At 39.2% G+C, this 12,449-nt stretch overlaps 1 protein-coding gene across 2 annotated transcripts in view; it reads left to right on the plus strand.

Moving 5' to 3' along the window:
• Window positions 1-351: 351 nt before the first annotated feature.
• LOC133623172 (phosphatidylinositol transfer protein beta isoform-like) overlaps window positions 352-12,449 on the plus strand; it is a 29,320-nt gene continuing 17,222 nt past the window's right edge. For both annotated transcript variants that reach the window (XM_061986228.1, XM_061986227.1), the window contains exons 1-7: window positions 352-473; window positions 8,383-8,413; window positions 8,909-9,054; window positions 9,205-9,296; window positions 9,431-9,438; window positions 10,237-10,311; window positions 10,401-10,484. In XM_061986228.1, the coding sequence (XP_061842212.1) occupies window positions 454-473; window positions 8,383-8,413; window positions 8,909-9,054; window positions 9,205-9,296; window positions 9,431-9,438; window positions 10,237-10,311; window positions 10,401-10,484 (456 nt within the window). In that variant the 5' untranslated portion in view covers window positions 352-453. The remainder of the gene's footprint in view (window positions 474-8,382; window positions 8,414-8,908; window positions 9,055-9,204; window positions 9,297-9,430; window positions 9,439-10,236; window positions 10,312-10,400; window positions 10,485-12,449) is intronic.

Below are 12,449 nucleotides of genomic sequence, written 5' to 3' on the forward strand. Positions count from 1 at the left end.
TATATATATATATATATATATATGTATGAAATACTTGACTTGGTGAATTCTAGCTGTAAATATACTCCTCCCCTCTTAACCACCCCCGACCACGCCCCCCACCCCCACCTCCCGAAATCGGAGGTCTCAAGGTTGGCAAGTATGACTACAGATGAAAAATAGCCATTTTACTAACTGGCATATTGACATTTTTTATAAATATACACTGTAAAAAATGTACTTTTATTTTGTTAATATTCACGCGTTTTGTCGTAAAGGTAAATAACATTTACTGTTGGGGGGGACAAGGGCAAAGGGAATAGATTTGATTGGCTAATGTGTGTGAGAGAGTGCGTCCATCCAATCACCGACGGCGAGGGGCGGGGCTAAACATTTCTCTGCAGCTCATGACGTCAGCAGCAAGCCGCGGTGGCGACAACAGCAGTCCGGTGGGGTCGGAAGAATCACGACGAGATGGTCGTCACCAGGGAATAGTAAGTGTGATATTGTCGTCGAAACATTTTTTGACATGTAATACGGCGTTTAGATTGTACGTGATGGGTTTGGTTATTGCGAGTTGGATACTCGCTCGGAAAGTTTTCATCATGTGTGTGACACAGACACGAGGGAAGGCTGGGCTTGCCCAAGAACTACTAACTCTCTGGCCTACCGGCGTTGACAGCTGCTGTAATGTCAATGTTTCTCAAACGGCCATGTAAATTACACAATAACACTTTCGGTAACGGCTGTCGTCTTTTTTTTTTTTTTTTTTTTTTTTTAAACAGTCGAATAGTATTCCTTCACTTCCGTGAAGTAAAACTTCATCTAACTTGAGCCAAACGTTAACTTCCGGGTTGCTAATGCTAACATAGCTTGCCATTTACTATGCGTCAACCATGTTCCAGTGCCAGGATGTGTTTTCGGACATTAAGTGTAATTAAATACAGTCTGTTTCCATTTTTTGCTTGACTAAACTTTTAAGTTTGTTAATGTCCCCATACAGTAAGTGATGACGCTAGTTTAACAGTCAGCACGGAGTCCTAAAGTTGTGACTAACACAACCCTTACAAACAATCAATAATATACATTTCAATTATACACTGAAACGGTACAAATATATTTATGATGAATACCTGTATTTAAAAATAAATAAAAATGAAGGCTTGATTTGATTCTGTTAGTGCCTGGCGTTTTGTAAGATTAGTCCAATTTCACAGGCAGTATATAAAGTACCAATGATAGTCACACACACACACGCACACACTAGGTGTGGTGAAATTACCCTCTGCATTTGACCCATCCCCTTGTTCCACCCCCTGGGAGGTGAGGGGAGCAATGAGCAGCAGCGTTGGCCGCGCTCGGTTATCATTTTGGTGATTTAACCCCCTATTCCAACCCTTGATGCTGAGTGCCAAGCAGGGAGGTAATGGGTCCTGTTTTTATAGTCTTTGGTATGACCATACTTGCCAACCTTGAGACCTCCGAATTCGGGAGGTGGGTGGCCAGGGTGTATATTGTAGTGTCCCGGAAGAGTTATTGCTGCAAGGGGTTCTGGGTATTCGTTCTGTTGTGTTACGGTGCGGATGTTCTCTCGAAATGTGTTTGTCATTCTTGTTTGGTGTGGGTTCACAGCGTGGCGCATATTTGTAATGGTGTTAAAGTTGTTTTATACGGCCACCCTCAGTGTGACCTGTATGGCTGTTGATCAAGTATGATTTGCATTCACTCGTGTGTGTAAAAGCCGCATATGTTATGTGGCTTGGCCGGCACGCTGTTTGTATGGGTGTGCATCTCTGGTAATTGGTACATTCGCACCCACCTGCACAAATGTACTTCGAAATGTAACAATCAAAATAAATGACTTTTTTTTTGTTTACTAGGGCATGCATATATAATATGCATTAGTTTGACCATTTAAAATAAACGATAATAAAAAGGAGATGCTTGGAAATAGCATAAAAATGCCCCAAAAACTTGGAATAATGCGATTCATAGCGTTACTTTTTGGTGTAACCATCATGAGCGTTCTGTTCAGGTATATTTCTTTTATATTGTGATAAATCATCATATTTATGTATTACTAAATTTAAAATAGGTATTGACCTATCTTTAAGCTGTGTGTATTTGATTTCAGTTTGCTTTTGACATCTTATTTAGAATTGTAGTTGAAACTTTTACAACCTTGTGTTGCGCTCATGATGGCGTAACCAAACTAGATTTCATTTAATGATCTTATTTTGAATATTTATTCCCTTTTTTACATTTAGTATATTTAAATATTCATTTGTAAACATTGAATACATTTCAAATATCAATAAAATGCAATTGCCTTCATCTTATAGGGTAATGTTTAGTTATACCAAGTCATGAGTGTAACACTAAGCTTCATCACTTTGACTTGTAATATCTCTAATTCTGGTGGTGTTTTATGCTTTTTTCTTTTTGGAACATGTACTATACATATAATACAATAAAGTCCCATATAAAATTGTGTTTATAGCAATACTTTAATTTTGCCTTTTAAAAGTAACACTCCAATGTCCATTAGTGGAGCTGTGCACACGGAGGAAAAGCAGACGTGATGACAGGTTGTAGAGGACGCTAAAGGCAGTGCCTTTAAGGCACGACCCCAATATTGTTGTCCGGGTAGAAATCGGGAGAATGGTTGCCCCGGGAGATTTTCGGGAGGGGCACTGAAATTCGGGAGTCTCGAGGGTAAATCGGGAGGGTTGGCAAGTATGGGTATGACTCGGACGGGGTTTGAACTCACGACCTACCGATCACAGGGCGGACACTCTAACCACAAGGACACTATGTATTTTTAGTAGAATTACTGCCCAAACTCCACAAACACACAATGTTATTACTCACGCCCAATGATTCACAAGTATAAAAACTATTTTCTGATGGTAAAACAACGATTCCCAAGTATAAAAAAATATTTGTTTTCAAGTTTAAAACGTTTGGCAGTGATAAGCACGCCCCCCGTGACTCCCAAAGGTACAAGGGGTAGTAAATGGAGGGATGGATTCCACTCTGCGTGATCCGCACACTTGCACTGAGACAACCCGTAATTCGTACTCTGCAATGACAGGTGGTGCTGCTGTGTCAATTTAAGGCCGTCAGAGCTCCTGTTATTAGTGCATGGGACCGTCCGCCAAAATTAACAAAGAAGAAGCCGGGTGGGGAGTAAAATGGTGGACTGACGAGAGGGGAAACAAGTTTAACCTGTAAGTTTCCCCTCTCGTCTGTCCGCCATTGTGCTCCCCACTCTGCTTCTTTATTTTAGGCGGACGGCACCATGCACAAATAACAGTAGCACTGACTGACTTAAATTGGACTCAGCAGCACCACCTATCATTGTAGAGTGAAAATGACGTGTGTTCTCAGTGCAAGTGTGTGGATCGCGCAGTGTGGACTATTACTGCCATAAGTTTAACTTGTAGAAAATTGTTTCTACCTGCGAATTGTATTTTTACCTGCATAAATGTTGTTGTTTTTTTTTTACTTGACAATCATTTTTTTTACTGGCTGAAAATTCTCTTTTTTTACTTGCCAATTATTTTTGTGTTTGTGTAGTTTTTGGCTGCACTTTTACTACATAGATGTCAGTCAGTATATACGCACCCTCTTGTTTTTTAAATGCAACAGCTTAGTACACAAGGGTTGTTGTTTGGACACGTTGTTGCCCTTAAAGCAGTTGTCTACATCCTGTTTGGCACCACAGACAAGTAATATGAATAACATACCTTATTTTTCGGAGTATAAGTCGCACCGGAGTATAAGTCGCACCTGCCGAAAATGCATAATAAAGAAGGAAAATAACATATAAATCGCCCTGGAGCCCGGCCAAACTATGAAAACAACTGCGACTTATAGTCCGAAAAATACGGTATAGGGAGGGGGGCATTTGTGTTGGTGTCAAATCCCACATGTATTTGAAACGCATAGCCCCATCCATCCATTTTTCTACTGCTTATCCCTCTCGGGGTCACGTGGTAGATCTAAAATTTTGACTGTACGCTATTCATTGTTTTAGCCAACTGATGGACAATCGAAGGAATAGTCGGCCATTCTAGCTCAAAAACTGGCTGTGCATGTCGTAGTGAGACTGACAGAAAAAAAACCCCTCAGGTAGAGAAGTGTCTTGTAAACAAAGCTGGGCTTGGTCAGATATTTAATCAATGTTTTGAAATTGAGATAAATCAACTCACTGTGTACTGCAGCCTCTTGCTGCCCTCGGACAGCTGCCGCCAAACCAACCTATAGGAACATGCCAATAAATGATGTAAATATCACTGCTAAACAGAGGCGGATCAATCTCAGAGGTCCAGTGAAACTATATTAGCTGGCTAACAGTCTATGTAAACTTGCATTAACGTGACTCAACACTGACATCAAACAAATGTAAACAACAGCAAAAAATGTAAACCCATGTTCTTCTTCCTCCTTTTCATGTCTTTGCAATGCACCTAAATCTAACACCACAAAAGACCACTGTGGGCATCTGTTGCCATGACAACAAATTGCATCATTGGTGACCGAAGAGCGTACGTCCATGAAGCTTAGAGCCTGGTACAGTATTTGCTCACTCATAGTCAGTGCATTGTATAGGACTGAAAACAAATCGTACAGTATTTAAAAGTTATTCTTGACTGTGTGACAGGTGAACTTCTGCAGTGTAAGATGGAATTGTAAGACTTTTAAAATTGTGCAGTTTATGTCCAGCTTCACTCCCAGTCAGGTCATATTAATTATTAACAAAATACATAAATATCTGATGTAAGTGATGTCCATCACAATTTATCTGTAGTCCTTGGCAGCCATAGTAGTGCTGTGCGATATTTAAACCACAAAAATGTCTATTGTATGATACAATTCTCTTGAATATATCATACCTTTGCGTCTAGGCTGAGGCTAATGTAAATGCAGCAACTATGCTACTTTGCGTTAACATTTTCACATCACTTGAAATAACTTACTGGCCAGAGCATGCATATCAACAGCATGGCACATACGGTAAATACAATGTAAGCCAAACCAACAATACCCAAACAGGAATTTAGTGCCGGAAAGAGGAACTCCTCTTGTTTAGATTTTTTTTTTAAAGTCAGACACCAACTAAACAAAATCTGCAAAACATGCCACCAAAGAGTTGTTGCTAGTGACTTGGAACAGATCTGTTTTATCACTTGAAGACACGACATCAAGAACCAGAGACAGTGTTAAAATGCAGTAATACGAACGTCACCTCAAAACTACGAAGTGATGAAAATAAAAACACACCAGACGAGTTGAGCAAAAACAGTTGTCCAAAGGCACCTTCAATGTCAAGCAGGCGCTAAGGAATTAGAGATTCCATCTCAAAATCTGTTGAACAATTTCCCTTGTGGATCATTAAAGTTTGTCTAAGTCTAAAATTCATGTGTTGACATGTCCAAAGTATTCAAAGAAGGGCTGGGGCTTTATTTTAAGGTATAATAGCTAAGTTATTTATTATTTGTGTTTTAACAATATTTTCCTTTTTATATATTAAAATAAGATATGTTTTCCCAAAACACAAGCGGATTCCCCACTGTGGGCAAAAATGTATATCTATAAAATCTGTAATAACTATGAAATAGATATAGCACCACGTTAATTAATTGGTTATTTTTGTGAATCGCAACAAACCCAGTGAACAATAATATCGCGTTTGTAGCTATGTCCGTAGTAATTATTTTTCAGCAACAACTTCTACTGTCTTAATATTGCAATTAAAATGATATATTTTTTAGCTGCTATCAGCTTCATTCGTCACCAGTATCTTAAAAAAGCAAAACGTATTAATTGGCGAGTAAAGAGTCTAAGGTGAGTTCTCGAAAAATATATCTCATTATTATTCTACAATGTGAGTGTGAATGTTGTCTATCTGTGTTGGCCCTGTGATGAGATGGCGACTTGTCCAGGGTGTACCCCGCCTTCCGCCCGAATGCAGCTGATATAGGCTCCAGCCCCCCTTGCGACCTCAAAAGGGACAAGCGGTAGAAAATGGATGGATGGGATGTTTTACAAATAATGCGAGAAAAGATAAGCAACATTGGATTAATTTTGTGTGCGTACCGTATTTTCCGCACTATAAGCCGCCCCGGGTTATTAGCCGCACCTTCAATGAATGGCATATTTCAAAACTTTGTCCACCTATAAGCCGCCCCGGACTATAAGCCGCGCCTACGCTGCGCTAAAGGGAATGTCAAAAAAACAGTCAGATAGGTCAGTCAAACTTTAATAATATATTAAAAACCAGCGTTCTAACAACTCTGTCCCAAAATGTACGCAAATGTGCAATCACAAACATAGTCAAATTCAAAATAGTGCAGAGCAATAGCAACATAATGTTGCTCGAACGTTAATGTCACAACACACAAAATAAACATAGCGCTCACTTTCTGAAGTTATTCTTCATTCGTAAATCCTTCGAATTCTTCGTCTTCGGTGTCCGAATTGAAAAGTTGGGCAAATGTGGGATCCAAAATGGCCGGTTCCGTCTCGTCGAAGTCATCGGAGTCAGTGTCACTGTTGTCCAGCAGTTCTGTGAATCCTGCCTTCCGGAAAGCTCGGACCACAGTTGTGACCGAAATATCTGCCCAGGCATTTACGATCCACTGGCAGATGTTGGCGTCGTCTGGCGCTGTCTCCTTGTCTTAGTGAAGGTGATGTTGGCGTCGTCTGGCGCTGTCTCCCTGTCTTAGTGAAGGTGTGTTCGCCTTCTGTCATCCACTGTTCCCACGCAGTTAGCAGTCTAGCTTCGAATGCCCTGTTGACACTAATATGTAGCGGCTGGAGGTCTTTTGCCAATCCACCCGGAATGACGGCGAGTATTGAATTAAGCGCGTAAGCGTGTCTCTTAATGTGATGTTATGAGCTAGCAAATATAACAACTACACTACCCAGCATGCAACGATAGTGACGAGCATGCGCGGTAGCCCTGAGAAGCGCTGTATGCTGGCAGTTAGAATGTGGTTATGAGCACGCTGTGAGTAAACGTTGAGAACTCAGTTAACACGCCTCGTCTGCATTATTTATAATTAGACAGACAACACACTTAATAGGAGCCATTTTGGGGTCTTTACATAAACACACAAATGGAAATGAAACGTCACATATCCCAGCATGCACCGCGCGCTTCTTCTTCTTCCGGGGGCGGGTGGTTGCTTACAGTAGAAGAAGAAGCGCTTCCTGTTCTATGGGGGCGGGTGCTTACCTTGGCGGTTGCTTGCGTAGAAGAAGAAGCGCTTCCTGTTCTACCGGGAAAAAAGATGGCGGCTGTTTACCGAAGTTGCGAGACCGAAACTTTATGAAAATGAATCTTAATATTTATCCATATATAAAGCGCACCGGGTTAAAAGCCGCACTGTCAGCTTTTGAGTAAATTTGTGGTTTTTAGGTGCGGCTAATGGTGCGGAAAATACGGTATATAATTTAAGAAAAAATACTATATGGTCATATATTGTTATCATGACACAAAATAACCTATTTCTGAATATATTTTCGTCCATATTGAACAGCATTATGTCACAGTAGGGCTGGGCGGTATACCGGTGTTATAGTTAATACCGGTATATTTTAAAAAGCTGTATATATTTGAGACAATACCGCCATACTGGTATCTTTTGATGTGCCTTTGTTACGGCCATTAGTGGCTAGTGTGGCGTACCCCCGCCAGGGTGTCCAGCAGGCACCGTAGCTGAGGAATGATCCGGCGAGTGAAAAGAGTCTACCGCGCATTGTCGATACGATTTAAAATACAGCTATATATCGCATACAGCGATACAACCTAAAAACACTGGGATATCAGTTTTGGTCCATATTGCCCAGCCTTATGTCACAGTAATGATTTGTTGTCATCAGTATGTGGCCTTTTGTGTTAAGCTCCTAAAGGCGAATAAAACCGCAAAATACAGGCTCAATATGGGGTGTCTGTGGTACCCAAAAAACTCCTCATATTCATTATTTGTTGTAAGCACAGCTTACTAAACTCTAAAGGAAAAGGAAACTGTTAATTAAGTTTAACCTAACAGAATTTGATAAGTATATTGGGGGGGAAAAATAATATATATAATTTATTTATTCCCAAACTAAGACCATTTAAAGTTTTCCATTTGTTTCAGCAAGGTTCCTGACATGCTGCTGAAGTAAGCATTGTGTCCAACTGAGCATTAATGTCTTTACTTAAGAAAACTGGTAATTGCATTTGTTGGAACATGTTGGAACCGACAATGTCCAAGTCATGACGATAAAATATATAATTCAGATTTTATTTGCACCCTCCATTGCTTTTTTGTACTGTTTAGTAATGATGTTGAGATGTCTGTAAGACTATAAGAACTCATTGTCGTCTTTCTCTCTCTTTGTTTTGACCAGCCGTGTGGTTTTACCCTGTAGTGTTGAAGAGGTGAGTAATTTGTTTACGTTGTTAAAAGCAGTACTAAACCTTTTTATTCAGAAAGGCATACTATTGCCAACTATTTCTGTTTTTTAACCTTGTTTTTTGTTTTTATTGAGTATGTTTTGTCTCACCCACTCTGTTTTTTTTTTACTTTTTACTTTATAGCGCTTTGAGATCCTGTTTGATAAAAAAGTGCATTAGAAATTAAATAGTTTATTAATATTATTAAAAGTAGTTCTGTGATTTTTCACATTTGTGTTTTCTTAACCCACTGAAATTGGGATCGTTTGAGTTATTTGCTAACGTCTCACATGACCTCATCTATGAACTGTTCAATTATTCAATGAATTACCCTCAGTTATTTGATGTTTGAGCTCAAATCTGACCAATTTTACCATACCATAACTCCCAGGTCAATTTTTTTTATCCAACATACTGCCTCAATATCTAAAAAATATGTTTTACTTCTGTTGTTGACATATTTTAGTGTTTGTGTTACAGTATCAAGTGGGACAGTTGTTCTCAGTGGCAGAAGCAAGTAAAAATGAGACGGGTGGTGGCGAGGGGATTGAAGTCCTGAAGAATGAGCCATATGTGGAAAATAATGAAAAAGGACAGTATACACACAAAATCTACCACCTGAAGAGGTTTGTGTCACTGTTGACTTTTTCTTTTCAGTGTAATTGCACTATGGGACCAGCTAGTGGCAGTATTGCCATTGTTGATAAGAAGTAGAGCTTTATTGCAAGTACTTACACCGAATGTATCTCTTTATCCACCACCATGTGACTCCACAGTAAAGTTCCAGCGTTTGTAAAGCTCTTGGCACCAGAAGGTGCTTTGATATTTCATGAAAAAGCTTGGAATGCTTACCCCTACTGCAGAACAAGTGAGTCATCTTTCTATCATTGTTTCCATTAGGCTTTTCATAATTTCTAACATCTGAATCTTATGTCACTGTGTTCAATATGTTTCATAGCTAACATGTTTTCCCTTTTTCTCTTTATACCTCTGCTTGGTCAGTTGTGACGGTATGTATCCTTTTTTGTTTTTTATTTATGAATCCCTTAATGCATGGATATCAAACTTGTTTTCATTGAGGGCCACATCAGTTTCGGCCGCCTGTAACTGTGAATAATATATGAATATCAATGTATAAGGACTCCCCTTATCATACTGTCACAACTTTGTATTTGATTATTATATTTTTTTAACGTACACTAAAAAAATCTGCAGATTTTGTGGTCAAAAAAACTGGTAGCTCAGTTGCCAGAATTTTACCATAAAATTTGCTGTTTTTTTCCCCCAGCATATTACTGTACATGGAAAAACGGTACCGCTGTTTTTTACGGCATAATTCTGGTAACTGAGCTGCCATTTTATTCAACCGTAAAATCAACAGTTGTTGTTTTTACAGTGTATTCATGTAAATAGAAAAACGACACCATTATTTTTGTTTTTTGTACGGTAAAATTGTCATTTTTACAGTGTACAATTTGATGGATAACTTTCTTCAAAGTCATAAGTCAAGCAGATATTTAAGTATTTATTTTATTAACAAAAATGTTTGTTGTATTCTAGTATACTATTTGTTGCATTATTAGAAAATAAAGTATGCAGTACCGATACATGTATTTTTTCTGTCAAAATGTAGATAGAAACTTTGGAGATGGTTCTTTTATTGAGGCATATTATGTCCAGGCTTTCGCGGGCCACACCTCATAAAATGATGTGGCGGGTCAGATCTGACCCCCGGGCTCTGAGTTTCATGTACCTTTTTAAAAGATGAAGATTCACTGCATTCTAATGAAGTGTTGTATTTTTTGCAGAATGAGTATATGAAAGAAAATTTCTTTATCAAGATCGAGACATGGCATAAACCAGATCTTGGAACACAAGAAAATGTGAGAACCTGTTCATGACATAAAGATAATACTCTGCATCTTAATCTGTGTTTTTAATCAAACATTTTATTTCCATGTTTATGCTTTAGGTGCACAAACTAGACCGTTCCGCGTGGAAGGAAGTGACTGTTGTGCCCATTGACATTGCAGACAACAGCCAGGTTTCCTCCGCTGTGAGTAGAAGTTCATTGGACCTCAATTAAAAGTTAAAAACACACTTTGGCGCCTTCATGCGGACAAACCTTTTCATTGCATGCTCATTGTAACACTTCATGTAGCAATAATCATTGTTTTATGTTTTTCAAAGCCAAATGTTTGTTTTTTTGATGGTTTTATTTGCTCGCTTGTGTTAATGTCGCTTTAAAAATATTTTAAAGCTATACTTTAACTGAGCACGGTGGAAGAGGGGTTAGTGCGTCTGCCTCACAGTACGAAGGTCCTGGGTTCGATCCTATGCTCGGGATCTTTCTGTGTGGAGTTTGCATGTCCTGCCTGTGACTGCGTGGGTTCCCTCCGGGCTTCCTCCCATCTCCAAAGACATGCACCTGGGGATAGGTTGATTGGCAACACTAAATTGGCCCTAGTGTGTGAATGTTGTCTGTCTATCTGTGTTGGCCCTGTGACTTGTCCAGGGTGTACCCCGCCTTCCGCCCGATTGCCGGAGTACCCGGAGGGAACCCACACAGTCACGGTGAGAACATGCAAATTTCACACAGAAAGATCCTGAGCGCCGGATCGAACCCAGGACCTTCGTATTGTGAGGCAGACGCACTAACCCCTCTTCCATCGCAATGCCGATTTAATTCCTTTCAAAGCCGATCCACTCTGATACCTGATTTTTATATGATGCCTCAACTATCGTAGGTGGCTAGCAGCTTACTGTGTTTATCGATACACTGTACAGAGCTGCTCCCCTAAGTCAGTAATCATCACCTCCAATGTGGAAAATAAACATTTCGTAGACGTATCATTATCACTGGAGGACAAGGCTAAACATGTTACACCGACTGAGAGCAAGCACGAGCCGACACGAAGGTATGCTAATTGCTAAAATAGTTTGAAACAACACAACAAATACGTGCCTAGTAAACTTAAAGAAGTGTAGATGGAACTGTGTTACAGCAGAAAGTAAGCAAGATAAGGCAAGTTTATTTGTAGAGCACAATTCGTAAACAAGTTAATTGAAAGTGCTTTACAGAAAATAACAGAGGCAAAAATGACAACAATAAATGATAAATGGGTTGTACTTGTATAGCGCTTTTCTACCTTCAAGGTACTCAAAGCGCTTTGACACTACTTCCGCATTTACCCATTCACACACTGATGGAGGGAGCTGCCATGCAAGGCGCTAACCAGCACCCATCAGGAGCAAGGGTGAAGTGTCTTGCTCAGGACACAACGGACATGACGAGGTTGGTACTAGGTGGGGATTGAACCAAGGACCCTCGGGTCGCGCACGGCCATTCTTCCACTGCGCCACGCCGTCCCCAATAAAAAATTATAAAAAATGACAATGATAATTATACAAAATAATAATTTAAATTAGAAAATAAAATCATCATAAAAACGATTATAATTTAAATCAATCAAATAGTGTAGAAAAATACTTTGTCATATGCACAATTTAATAAAAAGAACATTGAACATTGCCAACATTGAGGCCTGTCTCACATCTTCTGGAAGACTTTTGTTATTGATTTAATGTGGCTGTAAAATTTCAAGCAGATTTTAACAGGGAATTAACTAGTACATTATTAGGAGTTTATAGAGAATAATATGACTGCAATTGAGCATCGGTACCCTGTGTTGCAGCCAGGTGTACACGTAAGGTGAGGGCGGATCGATACTTACTGTATGTAGTGTCGATATTAAGAGTAGTATAAGTATATGATCAATACTAGTTTGGTTAGATTAATATTTTTATTTAAAAAAATGTTTCACAAAGTAATTTTTGTTATTGTTTACAAACTCTGGTACCAAATGATTTAGATTAGTAGATGGTAGAGTTTCTTTTTGTTAAATTATTTTGTATTGTTGACTTTGTTTATCTCAAAATAAGGAATAGTTTAAATATCGTGTTGATATTGTTACACTGTCAATAGCACTCACTATAAAGACATCACACATTTTACAGTTAA

This window comes from Nerophis lumbriciformis, linkage group LG12, assembly GCF_033978685.3.
Source record: "Nerophis lumbriciformis linkage group LG12, RoL_Nlum_v2.1, whole genome shotgun sequence".
Classification (NCBI taxonomy): domain Eukaryota; kingdom Metazoa; phylum Chordata; class Actinopteri; order Syngnathiformes; family Syngnathidae; genus Nerophis; species Nerophis lumbriciformis.